This window comes from Salvia miltiorrhiza, chromosome 8, assembly GCF_028751815.1.
Source record: "Salvia miltiorrhiza cultivar Shanhuang (shh) chromosome 8, IMPLAD_Smil_shh, whole genome shotgun sequence".
In the NCBI taxonomy this organism is placed as follows: domain Eukaryota; kingdom Viridiplantae; phylum Streptophyta; class Magnoliopsida; order Lamiales; family Lamiaceae; genus Salvia; species Salvia miltiorrhiza.
The window spans coordinates 7,147,624-7,167,151 of record NC_080394.1 but is presented as its reverse complement, the minus strand read 5'-3'; the positions used below and the strand labels follow the sequence as shown (position 1 = coordinate 7,167,151).

The 19,528-nt window shown below is 36.5% G+C and overlaps 5 protein-coding genes across 6 annotated transcripts; 1 reads left to right on the top strand and 4 right to left on the bottom strand.

The window, feature by feature from the left end:
• The first annotated feature begins 4,453 nt into the window (after window positions 1-4,453).
• LOC131000561 (alpha-L-fucosidase 1) lies at window positions 4,454-6,999 on the top strand. Its single transcript, XM_057926553.1, has 3 exons — window positions 4,454-5,266; window positions 5,724-5,960; window positions 6,150-6,999. The coding sequence occupies exons 1-3, from the start codon at window positions 4,569-4,571 to the stop codon at window positions 6,904-6,906; spliced, it is 1,692 nt and encodes a 563-aa protein (XP_057782536.1). The 5' UTR covers window positions 4,454-4,568; the 3' UTR covers window positions 6,907-6,999.
• Window positions 6,967-10,015, bottom strand: LOC131000596 (uncharacterized). Of its 2 annotated transcripts, none has more exons than XM_057926606.1 (10): window positions 9,827-10,015; window positions 9,292-9,345; window positions 8,901-8,967; window positions 8,583-8,648; window positions 8,270-8,363; window positions 8,068-8,184; window positions 7,900-8,000; window positions 7,728-7,802; window positions 7,537-7,629; window positions 6,967-7,453 (listed from the first exon to the last, which is right to left on the bottom strand). In XM_057926606.1, exons 2-10 carry the CDS (start codon window positions 9,303-9,305, stop codon window positions 7,166-7,168), a joined length of 915 nt encoding a protein of 304 aa, XP_057782589.1. In that variant the 5' UTR covers window positions 9,306-9,345; window positions 9,827-10,015; the 3' UTR covers window positions 6,967-7,165. The 2 variants fall into 2 exon arrangements, with proteins under 2 accessions (XP_057782589.1, XP_057782588.1); XM_057926605.1 differs by having other exon boundaries at window positions 9,292-9,350; window positions 9,827-9,999.
• Window positions 10,016-10,275: 260 nt separating this feature from the next.
• Window positions 10,276-11,098, bottom strand: LOC130998002 (serine carboxypeptidase-like 47). Its single transcript, XM_057923441.1, has 3 exons — window positions 11,020-11,098; window positions 10,847-10,938; window positions 10,276-10,761 (listed from the first exon to the last, which is right to left on the bottom strand). The coding sequence occupies exons 1-3, from the start codon at window positions 11,096-11,098 to the stop codon at window positions 10,276-10,278; spliced, it is 657 nt and encodes a 218-aa protein (XP_057779424.1).
• LOC131000599 (serine carboxypeptidase-like 49) lies at window positions 10,957-12,250 on the bottom strand. Its single transcript, XM_057926608.1, has 4 exons — window positions 11,935-12,250; window positions 11,673-11,844; window positions 11,239-11,582; window positions 10,957-11,170 (listed from the first exon to the last, which is right to left on the bottom strand). The coding sequence occupies exons 1-3, from the start codon at window positions 12,246-12,248 to the stop codon at window positions 11,247-11,249; spliced, it is 822 nt and encodes a 273-aa protein (XP_057782591.1). The 5' UTR covers window positions 12,249-12,250; the 3' UTR covers window positions 10,957-11,170; window positions 11,239-11,246.
• Window positions 12,251-13,226: 976 nt separating this feature from the next.
• LOC131000566 (serine carboxypeptidase-like) lies at window positions 13,227-16,403 on the bottom strand. Its single transcript, XM_057926561.1, has 8 exons — window positions 15,850-16,403; window positions 14,934-15,102; window positions 14,722-14,841; window positions 14,498-14,641; window positions 14,258-14,408; window positions 14,090-14,178; window positions 13,753-14,011; window positions 13,227-13,676 (listed from the first exon to the last, which is right to left on the bottom strand). The coding sequence occupies exons 1-8, from the start codon at window positions 16,197-16,199 to the stop codon at window positions 13,426-13,428; spliced, it is 1,533 nt and encodes a 510-aa protein (XP_057782544.1). The 5' UTR covers window positions 16,200-16,403; the 3' UTR covers window positions 13,227-13,425.
• Between the last annotated feature and the right edge of the window lie 3,125 nt (window positions 16,404-19,528).

The following is a 19,528-nucleotide window of genomic DNA, read 5'->3' as shown; positions in this document are numbered from 1 at the left end:
AAAACACATAATTAAATATTGCTATAATTTTTTCACATATTGGATATTGATCAAAATTGAATCTGACATGATAGTCAACCTGATACCACTTCACCAAAATGACGTCGTGTGTAATAAAATATAATGGTTATTGCCGCCTAAATACACAAATTTTGAGTATGTTTTAATTTTATACATGAATTTGAAAATTGAGGATAAATATACGTGATGAGGAATAGAACGCGTCCTGTGAAAGGTAGATCCCCATAGTTGTATTTTGCAGAGCTGAAAGTAGAAGATTGTCAAACCGTATAACCATTTCCAAACAGTCGAATAGATATTCTAACGGCGAGTCTGTGAAATATATGTCCTTGTCCATGGTACCATGTCTATATCTGTTGCCGAGTCAAATTCAGAGCAGATTATGAACATGGCTGGAGACTACTATATCTCCAATCATATTAGTAGAGTTGGATGCTAAGCGACATGAACTGAATAATTATATTCACAAAGCTTAGAGAATATACCTAGCCGTGGAATCGTGCGTCCCTATCATTTCACATCGGTGTCATAAGAAGCCAAAATCCAACATCCTCTGACAAGATTGCCAATGCATAAACCGTTGCCGTGCATGAGGAATACGTGATAGCTAGGAATTTACTATTTTGCCCTTCTATCTATGTATTTTATAAGTAGTCCTTTACCCATTTGTAAGATACGCGAAAAACATAAGCAAAAAGATATACACACCTTTATCTTTTTTGTTCTTTTTCGTCGGCAAATCTCACTGTCCAGGTAATGAGGTCACGATTAAACGGTAGGATATAAGATCATATTTTTATCATTCGTTGATACGAATTTAAACATTGTTCTAATTAAACATTTTCTCCTCATGCTATCAAAACTTCAATTAATTAATTTTCTGAGAGCTGACGTGCTTCAAACAATCGAATCTTTTGGTCAAATTATGAGTTGCTGCGCAATTAAAATAAACTCATTCACCAAAATTGAATTTTCAACATCTTTCTTCAATTTCTTTTTTGCCAAAGAATTAGAAACCTATTCGTGGATAATTCATAAATAAATAAATAAAACAAAATTAGCAGGAAAAAGCGGTGTCAGCACTGACACTAATCACTGATTGAATTTCGCGATTTCAATAGTTTTTTCTTTTCTTCACGATTTAAAAGAGGTGGTCCGACAAATAGACCGAAGGTTATTAATTAAAATTAGGTTTTTGAATAGCAATATTGAAAAATAATAATATTATCAAATCAAATCAACATCAACATCAACATCAATCCATTTTCCTGATGGGTTAGTCAGATCGGGTTGGTGGATTTCTGGTTTGCTTTTGAATTTCACGTGGAGTTGGTATCCATTTTGCCTTTGTCAACGGGTCGGGTTCCGCTCTCGGATGCCCGTTCTATTTTGGACTTGTCGAATTGGACCAATCCGATTTGTCCTGTTTTAGCCCATAAGGAAATCCAAGATGACTTATTATTTCGGATTTTGTATGACGGGAAGTTATATTTAATTTTTTTAATGGAGATGGTAAGTAAATGAGTGATTTCGATTGATTACATTTCCGCTACTTTATCATTTAAGTGTATTTACTTTGATGGATAAATTTATCATTAAAAAAGAAAGAATAACAAAAATTTATATATTTAAATATCTCATTTTTTTTCAACATCTATATATTATATAAAAAGCCAGTTTAACGACAAATTATTTAGCGCTAAATTTTTAACAAAAATTTACTGATTATTTAACGACAATTTATTAAACTTACATACTCCACACTATTAGTGCATTCCACTAACCAACATTACCCACTAAAACAAAACTATAAAAATCAAACCCATATCCATCTATGTACATATCAGCCCAATAACACTTAATTTAATCTATATTATATATATATATATATATATATATATATATATATATATAGAAAAGAGTTTTTTCCACTATTTCTTTCTTCTTCTTTCTCTCTCTTCTCCAACAATTTTTTTTTTATTATTTTCTAAATATCGTAAAATTTGATTCATGAAAAAATATTTAATATACATGTTAAATTTAATATAGTATAGAAATAATTAAAAATAAATTTAAAATGAATAATTTATTTTTGATTATTTAATAACTTTAATTATTATTACACTTTATACAAAATTGAAAATTTATATTTACAAATTCATATTTTATTGAGTAATTAATGTGGATTATTTAATTTTTAAAACATATTTTATATTTATTTATATTTTAATTTTATTTAATTATATTTATCAAAAACTTAAAACTTCAAATGTTTTCAGCTTTATATTTTTTTATTGAGATTATGTTGTGGATAATTTGATTTTCTTTGAGATTCATATTTATATTTACTTATATATAATTTATGTTTAATATTAATATTTATTTATTTAAATTATCGTCCAATTTCGATGATGGTTGTGCATTGCACGAGTGGACACGTACTAGTTTGACACAAAAAAGAAGTTCACCATTTTTTCTTCCTTATTTTCTCCCTCCATTTTTTAGTGGACAATATTATCCATTCTTGAAATAAAAATAAAGAGAGAAAAATGGTGGAGAAGGGAAAATAAATAAAGAAAATAGTAAGAATCTCATGTCAAAAGGAGAATCTAGATGAGGAATATTGAGAATTTAAAGTGAATCTTCGACGTTCAATTGAAATTTCAAAATCACGAATGTAGATAATGATGAAAACGGCACATATTATTGATTCCGACGAATAAATGTAAAATGGGGAGAATAAATGCGATAAAACATGAGCAAAACAATAAATGAAGAAGAAACTACTCCCTCCGTCCACGAATTAAAGCCCCGTTTGAGGGTGGGCACGGAGACTAAGAAAGCTAAAAAAGGTGTTGTAGATAAAATATAAGGGTAGTTGACTAAAGTAATAAAGTAGTTGACTAAAGTGTTAAAGGTGTTGTGTGGTGGGTCCATTAGTGATAAAGTGTAATAAATATAGAATATAAAAATGATAAAGTTGTTGTAAGGTGGGTCCATTAGTGGCAAATGGTAGTAAATATAGGAAAAGAAGAAGAGTAAAAAGGTACATAAAGCACAATAGGGCTTTAATTGGTGGACAAAAATTTAAGTGCAAGTAGGGCTTTAATTCGTGGACGGAGGGAGTATCTATTTATAAGCGATTCTAAGCTAATGACATTATCATCCTTTTGGGTCTGGATGCAGAAGGGTAGTTTCGCCCTTTCAGAATCTGATGAAGATAGAATTGTATAATATATTCAAGGAATTACGAGCTTCTGTCTCAACAATTCAAGGAATTACGAGCACAGAATCGAGAGATCTTTGGCTTCCTACACGGTCAATATGATTGATCCTATGCAGAACATCATCAAGGACGTTTCCGATTCGAGGACGAATCGTTTCAAGGATGGAGAGAATGATGAAGATAGAATTGTATAATATATTATATCTTTAATTATTGATTTGTCTTGTTGGTCAAGTTAGTTTGTTTCCTTTTAGATGTTTAGGGTTTTATTATAAATAGGAGTTTTATTTATGTTTTAGTGGAGTCGAATTGAGAGTTAAAATGTAGAGGGTGGGATTGTTCCCTTCTCGCGGTGTTCTTCCGGTATTCATGAGTGAATCAACGGATTAACCCTTATTGTACGTATTCCGGTATACGATGGTTATCAACGGAGTTCGTATATTATCAGTATCAAATATATTTCACGCTTCTACTTGCATCAGAATCTTTGTGCACAAACTTTCTAGAAAAAATTGTCTTTTCTTAGATTCATGTGTCTTCTAACTAACGAATTCGTGTCTTCTATTCTATGTTAGCGTTGATTAGTTCAGAATTGACCAGTAATCTCCCGCCTTAATTATCTTTCTTCAGCCTAACTCTTATCCGGACTTGAACAATGCTTAACCATGTGTTTTCAAATACCGCCCAATGTTTAAAGCTAGTAAAATCTCACGGGCCTTAGGATTCTAGGCTCATCAACCTTGATTTTAACCTATCAAACCCATCCCAATAGAAAGAGCTTTTAATGTAATCCACATCAAAAATTGTAGTAATGGAGTATCAAATTTCCCTCAAACCAAATTACTCGTCTCATCCTGTCTTGATTCTATGTAGTGCATGGATCAAGAAGCAAAACAGGTGTGGATTTGCTTCATTATTCATTGTATATCTAGACCCCCAATGAAATAGGACACGTGCAAAATGAAACGAATACATTATCATCTATGACTATAACTAGACATCATACAAGTATTTGTTTGTATATCAAAGCTGAATTAAATTTGAAATGGGCCCAACCCTTGACAATTTTGATATCGCAAACTCGTAAATCGTAATCATGTGCTATACAGACCCAAATGAAATAGGTTGGCATGATGTATCCTCTCATGAGACTCTTGACCTGCTTTCAAGATAATCATCTAAACTAATAATTTGCTCCCACATCTAAAGGACTTATATGACGTAAAATAACCGCATTGAAATCGAATTGTTCAAGTTAGGATAAACAAAACATTAGAATCAAGAAAGAGAAAGGAAGCATATAGTTGAGGGAAAAAAATGAATGCTTCTCAAATTTCATAATTCCCTTGACAGTCAGTTAAATATAAGTCAAAACTACCTCCCAGCCATTGAAGAAAGCAAAAACATGATCACCACCAACAAACGAGCTCTCAGTCAACAGCAATCTCCACGACCCTCCAAGAAAAATCTCAAATTTCCGCAGCCCAGTTGGGCAAAACGAATTCCCATCATCTTCACAGTCACGATCGTCCATCTTCTCCAAGTTACGAGCTCAGTTTCACCGCCGCCGCTGCCGATTCTCCCAATTCCGACCGCGCAGCAGATTTCATGGCAGCTGGCAGAGATGGCCCTCTTCTTCCATTTCGGCACCAACACTTTCACGGACTCGGAGTGGGGAACGGGGCACGCGGACCCCTCGGTGTTCAACCCGACCGAGTTGAACGCGACTCAGTGGGTCAATGTGGCGAAGGAATCTGGCTTTTCGCGAGTCATTCTGACCGTAAAGCACCATGATGGATTCTGCCTGTGGCCTTCTGATTACACCGATTACTCTGTGAAATCATCTTCTTGGAGGAATGGGAGTGGAGATGTGGTGAGAGATTTGGCTGAAGCTGCGAGAATTGGTGGGGTGCAATTGGGGGTTTATCTCTCCCCTTGGGATATGCATGAGCCTTGTTATGGCAACACTTTGGAGTATAATGAGTTTTACTTGGGCCAGATGACTGAGCTGCTCACTAGGTTCTCTCTCTCTCTCTCTCCACTTTCTTGAATCTTGATGTAGTTTATTTATTTATTGCTGTGTTGATTAGATGAATAGTGTAGAATATTCGGAAGTTGGATTGCTATAATGTTGTTAGGATCAATGTTACAACAGCACAAAAAGCTTAGCTGTGATTATAGTTGGTAGAAAGATTGGAGTGCTTTAGAGTTGCAGGTTATCAACATTGCTTGGCAGCTTAGTTTCTTGGTGTTGTTTTAGCAGTAGTTGTAAGCTCTATTGTTAAAGCATTTGAGACTCTGTTTTAAGAACTACCTATTACCTAACATAGTGTGGCAGCTGAGAATGGATATGTATATGTACATGTCTTAACTATATCGATTTTCCGATGAAAATCTTTGATAAAGGGTGCTGCTGTGTTGTGATTTAGTTGTGTCTGAACTAGAGCTAGTTTCTTTCTCTGCTGCACCCGCGCAGATATGGCGAGATTAAAGAAGTTTGGCTAGATGGTGCAAAGGGTCATGGAGCCAAAGACATGGACTACTTCTTTGATGATTGGTTTAGTTTCATTCATCAACGTCAACCGGGGGCTGTCATATTCTCCGATGCAGGTCCGGATACTAGGTGGATTGGGAATGAGGCTGGCGTCGCTGGGACTACTTGTTGGTCTCTCTTCAACCACACCAATGAAATGATTGGCAACACTGATAGTAAGTAAGTCCACATCTCTAAATTTTCACTTCTAGATTCTCAAGTAGTACAGTACTTGAGCCTGAATTGTGAGCTTTCTTAGATTGACAGTGTCACATAGTTAGTTTTGGATTTGATTGTTTCTTGTCTTACAACTGCACCTAATTATCTGCTTTGTTCATTACATACTTAACTAATGCTTTGAGGCTACAGATATTCTGGGCAGGGAGATCCATTTGGGCATGACTGGGTGCCTGCAGAGTGCGACGTCTCAATCCGACCCGGGTGGTTTTGGCACGCCTCCGAAGCACCTAAACCAGCCTTAGCCCTCCTCGATCTATACTACAAGTCTGTCGGCAGAAACTGCCTCTTCTTACTAAACGTGCCTCCGAATTCTTCGGGTCTCATATCTCAGGAAGACATTCAAGTTCTTCAAGAGTTCTCAGAGATCCGGGGCTCCATCTTCTCGCGTAGTTTAGCAGAAGATGCATCCATCTCTGCTGGAAGTACGCGTGGCAACCTCACAGATCCACGCTATAGCCCCAGCAACGTTCTCGAGCAAGGCATACACTCCTACTGGGCTCCTGGGAATGTGCAGTCAGGCTGGATACTGTACTTGGATTTGCAGGAGGCCGTTACATTCAACGTGTTAATGGTGCAGGAGCCGATTCAGATGGGGCAGAGGATCATCAGGTTCCATCTCGATTTCTTGAACAAGGAAGGGGAGTGGAAGGTGGCAGCACATGGCACCACCGTTGGATACAAGAGGCTGCTGCTGTTTCATAGTGTGAGAGCCAGTCGCCTACGCCTCGTTGTGGAGAAATCCCGAGCTGAACCTCTGATATCATATGTAGGTATGTATATGGATCCATTCTCCATTGTCCATCATATATCTGAGGTAAGCTCTGTATCACTCGTCAATGGCAGTCACCCTCTGCAGCAAGCTACCAGCAGAATTGCATCCTCATAATTCCTCTTTTAAAAACATGTTCTTGTTAAACTTCTGTAATCTAAGTTCTGAATCAATATGTGCAGTAAGAAACTCATTTTTTCGTCGCATTCATTCCGAACTGCAACTTAGCTCATTCAAGAAATAATATTTGATACAACTTTGTCTGACAAAAAACACGCAAATCATTCTGCTACATTTTCGATTCTCTAAGCACTTTCTTGTCTATCTTGGATAGCTAGATACAGTGTGTTACCTGTCGTGAAGGAAACGCGGCTGTCTATGTTATCTTCACATCTCGAAGAAGCTTAGCAGCCATTGCTCCATACCTTCTTGCTTCCCAGTCGCTGATATTTTTATTCAACAGCGTGTTTCCTTCAAAATCTCCCTTTGTGACATGATTGTTGCTGTCGTTGTCATCTTCATTTTCATTGTCGTCTGAGATTTGCTTTGTTTCCTCGGATTTGATTTCTTCACCGCTGCAATCAGTCTCATCGACCTTGCAGCCAGAAGGTTTCGGGCTCATCATAAAAAGCTGTATGCTTGGGTGTTGGTACAAACTGTGCATCTGCAAGGATCAAGAAATTCTTTACTTCTTCTTTCATACAAGATTGCCTTTTATCATCTGCAAACTTATGTATGTATACACACCTTTGATTTAGGAACACTTTTAACTTGGAAATTGCTCTTCCACAACTCGAGCATTTGATCGTGGACATTCGTAGAGCGAAGTTCGTATCCCAACTACAAAACCAAGTTTATATAACAAGCTAGACCATCAACAGAACAATCTCTAGTTTGCAAGAGAATGTATAAATCAACAAAGTTTTTAGGTGCAATACCAAGATGGTAGTTCTTGGACCGGATAATGAAAGAATTGTCTGCAGCAGAGGCTCTAAAAGGTGCTCTGCATAAACCTAGAAAAGAAAGTAAGGATCTTGCAGAAATCATGCTCCACAAAGTAGAGAAAGAAACGAACAAAAACCCGTAAAAGTATGAGGCGTAGCAACTTACAACATCGGTGCCAATGATGTAGTCGAAAGGTGGTTCAACAGCCCTTATATGATCTGCATTGCCCCAGTTGAGTTCTGCAACTTGAATGGATCCGAAAGAATCTACAAGGAATAGAATCTTCATAATAATAATAATAATAATAATAATAATAAAACTGATGATGAGTACCAGGATCGGGAAGCGTCTGAAGTATTCTAGAGGTATTGCGTTCAGCGTTTCTCATAAGCAAAGGCAAGACCTCAGTTTGATCAGTTGAAACAACATCGCATCCCAGCAATGCCATGCCTGAAGAATACAGTACATGCTCCATCACTCAGTCTCCAAACTGTAAAACCTTACTAACTTTGGAATGTTTCAGCAAGAAATTTACCAAATCCGGCTACGCCACATCCTGCTCCGAGTTCAATCACGCGCTTCCCTTTCAGTTTGGATGGTGAAAATCTCCCCTTCCTACAATTCTTTTCCTACATGATTAACCAAATGAAATGTAACTTAGCTGATTAAACCAAGAATGAATATCTAGTTTATATTTCAAGTTCCATAAGATTCAATTATTATAACTGGATGAGAAGATTCAACAATCTGCAGCCATATTGATAACGTGTATAGTGATGACATCAATAATTTGATACAAAGAAAGCATCATAAAGTATTCAATAAAGAATCAAATAGAAGAGTTTTACCAGAAATTTGGCAAACACCATTGATGCATCCCAAACAGTAGTCCCTAAATGCTTAGAATTTGGGTCCTACCACAACACAATATAACAGTTGTGACTGAAATAAGATTAAATTTAGAAAAGGTGAATAAAATTGGCTCCAAGGAAAACAGATGTTGTGTTTTTCAGTACAGAAAAAAGCAGAAGAACCTCCATGACTTTAGAGAAGAAGCCATGAGTAGTTATCTAGTTTTCTTTGCATTCTCGTTAGCAAATAAAGTTTTTATGAAAGCACGTGTAGTTGTATCTTTCTCAAGAAGGAAATCTCGAACGAATAAATACCTGCGCAAAATGCAGCTGATGGCCGAGAACTTCGAATGTTACTGCCGATGTGTCCGGAGAATTTAGCCTGAGACACAAAATGGACACACGGGGTATAATGTGAATGAGTTTTCGCGGTCATTCGTATACAACTTGGATATTTTAGAATGCTACAATTAATTTAACATAAACACATACTACTCATTCAAAGCCTTGATAACATACTACATAATTTCATTTTCAAGAATCTGCTTTCTAGATTGGAGGTTCCAAATATGGACTTAAATAAATATGATGAGAATAATAAGTATCTTCATCTCTCTAAACCGACAAGCCATCAGCTGCTTTTCTGTAAAACTAGAACTCAATAATTCACTTTGACACAAGATAATACTGAAATGCCGTTCACTACCTGTCTGCTTCCATTTGAAAATGTGGTACAAAATCAACTCTTGAATTTCAAGATCTTCACTGCCATAAAGAACAGAAGATGGCTATCAGAAAGAAATTCGTCCTCAAATTCAATAGTATACCCTCCCCCCCCAAGAAAAAATAAAAAAATTAATGAAAACTACAGCAAGAATCCCCCCATTTTTGCATTTCATATACTTGCTTTCAATCCAATAGAAACAAACATGAATTTGCAATTTGTAGCAGCAATTCAGGACCCAAACTCAACCAAGAATTCAATTACATAAAATCCAGAAAGAAAGAAATATCCTTTCTGGGCTTGATGAATACTCTGATTGACTATAATAATTCAAATAAGATACGCACACACGCGCGATTATTCCCAACAAAGAGTTTAGCTCGGCTAATAATTATAAAGAGGAGGGAATTCCTACTTTCAAAAGAGGATACGAAAACGAAACATCCCACGACGTCGTTTTCAGTCCCTCTTTCCCCCTACAAAAGAATCTGTAGAATTCCATAAAGTGAAAGCAAACCTGGGATTGAAGGTTGAGTGTCTTTACACCACCAGCCGATGTGATTAACGCTAATTCACGCAGCTGATTACGTTTTTGCAACACAAATCCCTCGTCTGCTAACTCAAAGAGGACTCCTTGCCCCCCGTAGTGAAAAGACTCCTTTTTTCTTTTGTGAGGCAAAGTGAAAAGACTCTTTAATCCCTAATCAACTCATTAAATTCTTTTTACCTCATTCCATTCCTTTTATTTTTGTCTTTTTTCTTTTAGGTAAAAAAAGAAAAATAGATATTTCTCTACTCTGAATTTCTTTTCTTGTAACCTGCAACTTTACATGAAAAAAGATTTGATCTTGGGTTGTATCAATTAAACAAGAAGCACTTAGAAATAATGACATTAACCATAACCCAACTGCAGATTTGTTGAAGGATTACGGTAAAGCATAAATAAGTACAAGGATGAATGATGGATCAGTAGTCAAACAGGCCCTGCATCCATTTCCTCAGCATCTCCAACGAAGCTCTGGGCTGATCCATTGGAACCATGTGACCTGCATTATACACCTTCAAGAAAGTGAGACCTCCATAGCTCTTCCTCAACCCCGCCGCCACGCCGCCGACCTTGAATGGAACCCATTTACCCGACACGAACCGTTTCCGGCCCGACCACTGCATGTTCTCGACCCATCTGGAATTTCCTAGCCAGTTGCAGATGAGATCGTATTCCCCGGCATATATGAGTAGCTTGATCCCATCTTGCAGCAATGTCGGAAGCCCCACTTGGAAATTCTTCATCATGTCCGGGAACATGAGCTCATAAACTTTGGAGCTGCAGGGGACGAAGTATATATCTCTCACGCCTAACGCCTTCTGAACCGCCTTGTCGTTGAGAAAAGTCTCCACGTTTGAGAAGTCGTAGCAGAGAGAGCCGGTGCAGTTTTTGCGGATGTCGTAGTACTACAGTAGGAGATGTGCGAGGATCAAACAAATTAAGTTTTTTGTTGTAAAAAAAAAAAAGAAAAAAAGAATAAAAAGGTCCTACATTTAGGCCTGGTTTGGACACAACGATTCTATGGAAGATGCCGGTGCAGATGCGGTAGGCCTCTTCACAGATTGATGACCAACTGTTTGCGCCTGCCATGAAATATGAAATCGATTTCCCGTTTTAGGCAAAGAAAAGAGTGTGGTGAGATTAATGGAGATTTTATAAATTACCACAAGCCCTTGTCTTAATTTCGCAGGTTTTCTCTGATCTGGCGAGGCGGTAGTACTGAACCCTGTTGATCAATTTCATGCTTAAAGCATAGTCACGATACGATTTGTATTGGATCTCCGGATTTGTCAGTCCATTTCCAATGGCTAACCCCTAGTTGATTTGCAGTAATTAGTAACGGTGAATGAAAAATGTATCTTGTTTTAATTAAGTAGTGTTACTTTGAGGTTTATGCGAGTCCCTTGTTTAGTAATATTTTTGTTTCTTTGATGAATGAGAGCAGCAAATGCAGGAATATAGTGTCCAGCATAGGACTCTCCGGTGATGTACAAGTCGTTCTCGGCGAGCTCGCGGTGTTTCTCCAAGAAAGCCTATAACAAAGTTGTGAGCAACAAATAAATATATCTATTTTGTGTTTCTGCTTAATTAAGGATGAAGAATAGACCTGAAGGAAGTCATAGAAATCAAGAGCGGCTTCTTCTGAGGTGTGTCGAAGATCATCTGTGGTCGTAGAGTAACTGAAACCTGTCCCAGTTGGCTGGTCTATATATATCAGGTTTGATGCCTGCACCCATATATGTAATCAACCATCAAAATCAAAGTTTCTTACCGTAATAGGAAGAAATTAAGTTGTGTGAATATTATAAAGAATTACTTGATCCCAGCCGAAGTCGTTCCACACAAGTGTGTAGTCTTTTGTCAAGTGAAAAGGGCCATTCTCATGAAACAAAGCCAGTGAGCTGCTGCACCCGGGCCCTCCCGTTAGCCATACCACCACCGGGGCACTCGTCTTCTTGCTTCTTGATTCGAAGAAATAGTAGAACATCCTGCCGGATATATGATTCTTGATTCTTAATTGATGATCATGTGGAAGACATATATATAGCATCAAAATGCATGTGATGGAATTAATCTACCTTGCACCTTTGGTGTGAGCAAGTCTGTAATAGCCAGCATGGTGTCCGAAATCTGCAACTGTGGTGGAGTTAGCATCCATTTGAGGAAACCGAAGGCGTTTTTCAACGATTCTTGGAGCATGGGCCGCCGCAGGATCGCCGTCTACAATGTTGGCATCCAGTTTAGGAAACAAGTTGAGGTCTCTGATGAGCTTTTCTGCTTCATTCTGGAGGAATTTTGAAGTCGGAATCGGTGAAGCGTTACCATTATCAGCTGATAAAGAGATGAGTAGTAGAATGCAAAGACTCAGAGTTGACATGATGATCAACAACATAGTTTTTCATATGTTGGTTTGGTTGGATTTTATAGGCATTAATTAATTAATGCAAGAGATTAGTAACTAATGGTGTGTGTTCCGCTTGCATTTCCAGATTTTCAGGAAATAGTATTTAATGACAAAATCAAACACTGGTTTTGTGAAGCAAAGGTTATGAATTTAAGGTGAAGTCCGTCTTAAATACTCTCTTGCGTATATTTTTCGAGATCTTGTCAGTTGTTGCGACTTTACGATAGATGATAGTTTTGTTATACTAGTCATTCACTCATTTGTAGAAAATAGGAGTAATTAAATATCCCAATTAAATTTATATTCAACTTTGAAGGTTTTATAAGCTTTAAAGCTATCGTAAAATATTTTTTCAGACTCCTTTTTGCTTTGAAAAAGCTGATTCTGTGACAACATCATATATTTAAGTGCATTTAAGTCTTTGGTGTATATTACTTAGTCAGGAAAGTGGACGTGCAAAAATATATAGTTTGTCTTAGTAAATAGTATTCATTTCATATTACTTGATTTGATAAAAATATATTAAAAGCACTTTTTTATGTGCCTTTAATTATTGAATAGAAATGAAAAAAAAATGGTATCAAAATAGATTTAAACTTAGATATATGCTAATAAAAATTAAAATTATTGTATATTTGATATATTCAGATTTACAAATGAACCATAAACTAATAATTATTATATATAAAAATATATTGATTAAATACTGCGACACTGGCACTATATTTTTGCACTATATGGATCAACATGATATTTCGTTTGGGACGGAGGGAGTAGTATATTATCTCTACTGATTTTATATAATTGCATGTTAATAATCTTCTCAAATACATAGATTATATTATCTTCCATTCTTTTCCTTTAAATTTTCTTGTGCATAACTAATCTCTACATTATTGCCATGTCAAGAGTTTGGATATGTGATATGTCCCTACTAGATTATCCAACAAGAAACCAATAAACAGCTTTTTCAAACATAAATCAATAAACCTTCATTACAACAAATCACAAAAGGCCTTGCAATTCCAATACAGGTTTAAAAAATGATTTTTTTTTTGTAGAAAAACCATATCAGCATTTTATCTGTTTTGGAAAAACAGTCTCTCTATATTTCTTCTGTATATATGTATACATGAACAGCTCCTGCTTGCTTCAGTAAGTGTATTTACATTGGAGCAAGATGATCATCTGCTTGTGTTAATTTCCCCTGCATCCACCTCCTCAGCATTTCCACCGATGCTTTTGGTTGATCCATCGGAACCATGTGGCCCGCATCGTGCACCTTGAGGAACGTGAGAGGCCCGTAGCCCTTCTGCTGCCCGGCCTCAGCCCCGTCTACTGAGAAAGGCGCAGTGGCAGCTGCTACAAACTTCTTCTGTCCAGACCATTCCATGGCATGCACCCATCTCGAGTTCCCTATCCATGTCAAATCAAGTGTGTTTTTCAGTTTTTTATGTGTTTAAGAATAAAGGCGAAATGTAAGAATCCTTACCTAGCCAATTGCAGATGAGATCATACTCTCCTGCATACACCAGCAGCTTGATTCCATCCTCCAGCATTGCAGGGATTCCTACTTCAAGATTCCTCATCCAGTCCGTCACCATAGCCTCGTACACCGTGGAGCTACAAGACACGAAGTCTATGTCTCCGACACCAAGACCATCTCTCACTGATCTGAGGTTCAAGAAATCCTCCATGGTGGAGAAGTCGTAGCACAGGTCACCTTCACACTTCTTTCTTATGTCGTAGTACTGCATATGAAGGTGAATATGATGCTTTCATCACTGGTTCATAAGGCCTCAGTGGAGATTCTGAAAAGTAATGCTTACATTTTTACCACCGGAGAGGTCCACTATGCGGTTGAAGATGCGGTTGCAGACCATGTAGGCAGCCAAGCAAGACGATCCACCATCAGCACCTAAAGAAGCAAAATAGAGTCATATTTTGCCTCAAGCAACAAAATAGAGTCATATTTTGCATCAAGCAAACTAACTCACCGCAAAGCTTGATTGCCTGTTCACAATCTGAAACTGTCTTCATCATCCTGTTGTAATCCGATTGCTGGATCAATTTCATGTCCAATGCGTAGTCAGTATACGCTTTGTACTGTATCTCAGGGTTAGTAAGCCCGTTGCCAATGGCGAAGCCCTGAGAAGTGATGAAACAAGGCAAAAAACAGGATGAAAACAGATTTGAACAAAGGGTGCTAAAGGCAGCAGTTCAGAAACAAAATATACCTTAAGATTAATGTGAAGTCCCTGCTTGTCTTTGTTCCCTTGATGAACACGAGCAGCGAAAGCAGGAATATAGTGCCCAGCATACGATTCTCCAGTAATGTAGAAGTCATTCTTCAGAAACTGTGGATGTTCCTTAAAGAAGGCCTACAGAGAAGAGCATTCATCAGCGAAAACCAATGCAAAAATGTGGCCAGATTCTGCGCCTACATAAATAGGAGACGAACCTGTAGGAAGTCGTATAGATCATTGCTAACACCCTCCTCATTGTGCCTGATATCTTCATCATCAGAGCTGTAGCTGAAACCAGTTCCAGTTGGCTGGTCGACATATATAAGATTTGATACCTGCATATGAAAGAATTTGAATCTATATTAATATGCTAACAACGCTAAGACAGAGGAGATTATGAGCAATCAAATCTTGCACCAAAGAAGACCTTATCCCATCCAAAATCATTCCATGCTAAGGACATGTTGCTAGTTATGTGGAAGGGGCCATTTTCGTAGAACATAGCCAACTCACTGCTGCATCCTGGCCCTCCTGTTAGCCATATCACTACAGGATCCGCCTTGTTGTTCCTCGACTCGAAGAAGAAATAGAACATCCTGCAACCATCATCTCACCAAGCTAAGCATCTCAACTTGCAAGAAGCAAAACCCTCTTCACTTGTCATTTATGACAACAAAACTAGATTTGTTTAGCAACACAGATGGTGTTCATTCAAGATGTCACAATTCAGCTATACCTAAATATGGCTATCACAATAAGAATGGAATCTTTTTTTGGTCAAGGAAAAAACTTTAAATTCAAAACCATTGGTACCAGAAGTACAATAAGAATGGAATCTAGACAAAATTGTCAGCAACTCTGCTTATGGAAAAATCATCAAGTTGGGAGACTTAAAAAACACTTTGTTTTTAATGAATTGGATGGTTGTAGATTCCATTCACTCATATGTAAACTAGTTCTCACAAAATTTTGATACTATCAAACATTTTATGTGCTTCATATACTACTATTAATCATATCCCGCCTCATGAATAGAGATAATCAAATAATTATTTTCTTAGCAATCAAACAATTAAATTTTTAATAAGATGTTTCACTTATTCATCAATGATCCTACGCAACACGCACATACACACATTCGTGTGTGAAAAAACAACGTCAATCAGTTGCAAAAACACAGTGAACACGCAAAATGCACAAAAAAGTGTATACATGCCTCGATATATTCACCGTATGCAGCATCTCTCTCTCTCTCTCTCTCTCTCTCTCTCTCTCTCTCACACACACACACACACACACACGCACACGCACATATACACTCACGCGAGTGAGCGAACACATACCTTGCATCCTTAGTGTGTGGGAGTCTATAATAGCCAGCATGGTGGCCCAAATCCTTGACGGAAGGCTCCGAATCCGCCATGAAAGGGAACCTCACCGGCTTCTCGACGATCCGTGAGGCGCCGGCGAGATCGTCCTCGCGGCCGGCGTGGTGGTTAGCGCCCTGCTTAGGGAACAAGTTGAGTGATCTGATGAGTTTCTCCGCCTCGATCTTGGGGAACTGAAAATTGGACGAGAAAGCAGAAGCCCCGACGCCGTCGTCGGCCGTTTCTGCAGATGAAACAGCCGCCAAAACCAGAAAAACGAACACGAAAGGCGCAATGCGACGACGGAGAGAGATTGTTGAAGCCATTTTCTCTGTGGATAGAATGCAGAAAAACAGTTTTTCTGTGAGTTGTATATATAGAGATCAGAGATGCAGTGAGAGATTGAGTGAAAAATCAGAAATGTGCATTGCATTTGTATATATATATATATATATATATATATATGCGTGTCTTAATGGACACTAATTATTTGCCGATTTCTACTTCTCTCTCCCTCTTTTTTTTTCAATATATGCTGAGATAATCCATTTTTTGCATTACTACAAACAAATGTTGACTCCTAGTCCTAGATAGGAATAGGATAACATTTAAAATAATACTTAATGTGTAACAAATTTCAAAAATTAAAATAAATCTCAATAAAATCGAAGGGAATGTTGTAACAACTAACAAATTATGATTTGGGTGGTGGGACCCCAAAATATCCAGATTTTAGATTTGTTAGAAGATGACTTAAAGCTTGATGAAGAAATTTCTTCAAAGAGGAGGAAAAGTTTTGACATTTAAATTATTGCAAAAATGTGGCTTCTGCGTCATAATCATTAAGTTGTTTTTATTGCGTCTCTATGAAATGATAGTACTAAATAAGAAGTGTCCCCGCAGATTTCAAAAGAAATAAATTAATCTCATTCAATGTTTTGACGAAATTCAATGCCCATACTTGAAAAACAAAGTGTGTTGGTATTCGTTGCTTGTGCTAATTAACTTAATTGTACGATGATTATTATTACTATACATTGTATTAAAAGTATATCAATAATATGGATTCGTGGAACGTCTTTTTAAACGAAATAATTTATGAAATGTAATTGTTTGGCTTCCACTTTAGAGAAAGCAGCGGAGATATTGAATCAAACACACAAAAATCTAGTGTAAATAGGATTAGTTCTTGAGTTTTTTTTAAAAAAAAATTGTAATCTACCAATGCCTTTAATCCTTTTATTTTATGTAACATTTTTTAATTTCTAAGACTGCTTTTAATTTTTGAAAAGTAGTCTTAATAGATAAAAATAAGTAGATTAATTTTTATCATTTGAGCTAGTTTTGATTTATTTATATTACATTGAAAGGATAAAATTGAAGAAATTCTAATATTGAAATTAAAAATACTCAAGATGTATTTTGTGTAACAATTCTTGAACAACACATATTGAATTTTAAAATTGTTCGTGAGAGATGTGCATGTGTTGCCAATCGGTAAGGGGTTAATGCTTAAGGCCAAAAGTCTTGGGTTCGAGTCGCGACCTTTTAATTTCCTTATTTGATATTGTAAATTTATCAAAAAAAAAATGTTTATGAGAGAGAGAGAGATTTTTTTTTTTTGAGATAATGAGAGAGAGAGAGATCATAATTCATAAAACTTGCTTGCCTAAGATTGAGCTTAAATAGAGGGCCTAATTCCGCAAATCTCGGAACAGATGTTGCTTCTTTAATTATTTGTGAGAAAGAAAGTTGACTCATACACACCAACTATTTGCTTATTACTTTTTCTTTCAAAAATGTTAATAAGAGCATCTACTTGACTAACCTGATGGATTGACTCGAATTAGCCGATGTTATGAGTCAACCAATGTGGACTATCTCGACTCGAGATGGATGAGATGAGTCAAACTCGTTTCCCTTTATAATTGGCGTGTGTGTATCATAAAATAATTTACTCTACCTTAACCTATTTTGTTACTCTTTATTTTATAAGCAACGCTTATTTTACAGAAATAACTTAATTATAATTTTTTATTTTTATCATATATCTCCTCTGTCCACAAAAGAATTTCTTAGGAGGGAGTGACACAAGTTTAAAAAAAAAGTTGTTGTGAGAAAATATTGTTGAGTGTATTGAGAGTGGTGAAAATATGTTGTAATTAGTATTGGGAGTGGTGAAAAGTAAGTGATGAGGTATAGTCTAAAAATAGGTAGGAAGTTCTTTTGTGGACGTCCCAAAAAGAAAAAATAAGAAGTTCTTTTGTGGACGGATGGAGTATCATTCCAATTTCATCTCTTTTCGATTTTCTCTCTCTAAAAAAATTTATCTTTCTAACTTATAAGCTCAATTATTCAAGCACGTTGACAATCACATCTTATAAGCTTTTGAAACATCTTAATTATAACTCTTTAAAATAAGCTTAGTCAACACCCTCTTAGTATGAAAAACGAGCACAAATTGCTAACTGGTATATTCCCTCCCATACACCAGTAAATACTCGCCTTAGAACCAAAAAATATTAGTTGGGAGGTCATAAGGCTTGCGTGAGGGCTTTAATCTTAGAAAATATTGGGAGTTACATGTTTAAGTGCAATTTCAGGGACAATAGCATGTAATCGACAGTCAATAATGTGCTATAGGAGTAGGTATAGACTTTATTTATGATTGTCCTAGGAAGAAGCGAGTCCCATAATGAATAATCGATTTGAATGTGTTTGATTTCCTGAATCTTTTGAAATTGAAGTTCTAGGATATCTTTATCTCTTGTTTTTTTTCGAAAGCATCTTTATCTCTTGCTAATTTCTCATTTACCCTTCTAGTGTTGTCTTCATTATTATTCTCTAGTTTAGTTATAAAAACCAACTCATTTACCACTCATCTAGATAAAGAATAATAGTTTGAGATAATAATCATTTTAGTTTTTCAATCTGTGTGAAATACGATCTTGCTTACTGTTATACATAATTACATTCGTACATTTGCATCATGTAACTATATAAGCAAACATTTTCTTAGTTCAAATCTTCTATCTTGGAGTTTTAGAAAGTAGAATGTATTTTATTGCAACTGTATTGAATCTAAATATCGGCCTCTTGTTAGTGTCGTTGTTGAGGTTATCAGGATCAAGTCTCTTCTTATTGAACTTAAATTTTCTCTTTCTCAAGCTCATGTCTTTGGCGTGACAATAAAAGTATTGTTGCCATTTTCTCTAATCCAATGTTTCATGCCCGCACGAAATATATTGAGATCGATGCTCATTTTGTCCGCAACAAAGTTATAAACGAAGAGTTGGATGTTCGATATGTTCCTTCAAATGATTAATTAAGTTGCACATATATTTACTAAGCCATTTCCATCAGCCGCTTTCAACAGCCTTGCTCACAATTTTTTACTTAAGAAAAGGACAGTTACTCTTCTGTTGGGAGTTGTATTAGAATTAGTTCAAATTTTGTTAAACAAGCATTAGTTGAGCTGTAAAGTTTCCTTGTGTAAGTTATCAGTCCATTTTGATGTAGATAGCAGCTCTATAAATAGATCTTCAGAATTAAGTCTTCAATACTATTTTTCTCTAAATTGTGATACATGAGTTTCTAATTCAACACCTTGGCACCAATCATCGCTATATGTTGGATGTATTTACTTTGATGGATA

Coding starts and splice junctions, on each gene's coding strand:
- LOC131000561 (XM_057926553.1), top strand. CDS start 4,569: ATGCTTCTCAAATTTCATAATTCCCTTGACAGTCAGTTAAATATAAGT. Junction 5,267..5,723: donor ATGACTGAGCTGCTCACTAG/GTTCTCTCTCTC, acceptor GCACCCGCGCAG/ATATGGCGAGATTAAAGAAG. Junction 5,961..6,149: donor ATTGGCAACACTGATAGTAA/GTAAGTCCACAT, acceptor TTGAGGCTACAG/ATATTCTGGGCAGGGAGATC.
- LOC131000596 (XM_057926606.1), bottom strand. Junction 8,649..8,900: donor ATCAGCTGCATTTTGCGCAG/GTATTTATTCGT, acceptor GTGTTGTGGTAG/GACCCAAATTCTAAGCATTT. Junction 8,001..8,067: donor TCAGACGCTTCCCGATCCTG/GTACTCATCATC, acceptor TATTCCTTGTAG/ATTCTTTCGGATCCATTCAA.
- LOC130998002 (XM_057923441.1), bottom strand. CDS start 11,098: ATGAAATTGATCAACAGGGTTCAGTACTACCGCCTCGCCAGATCAGAG. Junction 10,939..11,019: donor AATTAAGACAAGGGCTTGTG/GTAATTTATAAA, acceptor ATTTCATGGCAG/GCGCAAACAGTTGGTCATCA. Junction 10,762..10,846: donor TGTCCAAACCAGGCCTAAAT/GTAGGACCTTTT, acceptor CTCCTACTGTAG/TACTACGACATCCGCAAAAA.
- LOC131000599 (XM_057926608.1), bottom strand. CDS start 12,248: ATGTTGTTGATCATCATGTCAACTCTGAGTCTTTGCATTCTACTACTC. Junction 11,845..11,934: donor GCTCACACCAAAGGTGCAAG/GTAGATTAATTC, acceptor TATATCCGGCAG/GATGTTCTACTATTTCTTCG. Junction 11,583..11,672: donor ACGACTTCGGCTGGGATCAA/GTAATTCTTTAT, acceptor ATATGGGTGCAG/GCATCAAACCTGATATATAT.
- LOC131000566 (XM_057926561.1), bottom strand. CDS start 16,199: ATGGCTTCAACAATCTCTCTCCGTCGTCGCATTGCGCCTTTCGTGTTC. Junction 14,012..14,089: donor ACCTCTCCGGTGGTAAAAAT/GTAAGCATTACT, acceptor CTTCATATGCAG/TACTACGACATAAGAAAGAA. Junction 13,677..13,752: donor TCTCATCTGCAATTGGCTAG/GTAAGGATTCTT, acceptor TGACATGGATAG/GGAACTCGAGATGGGTGCAT.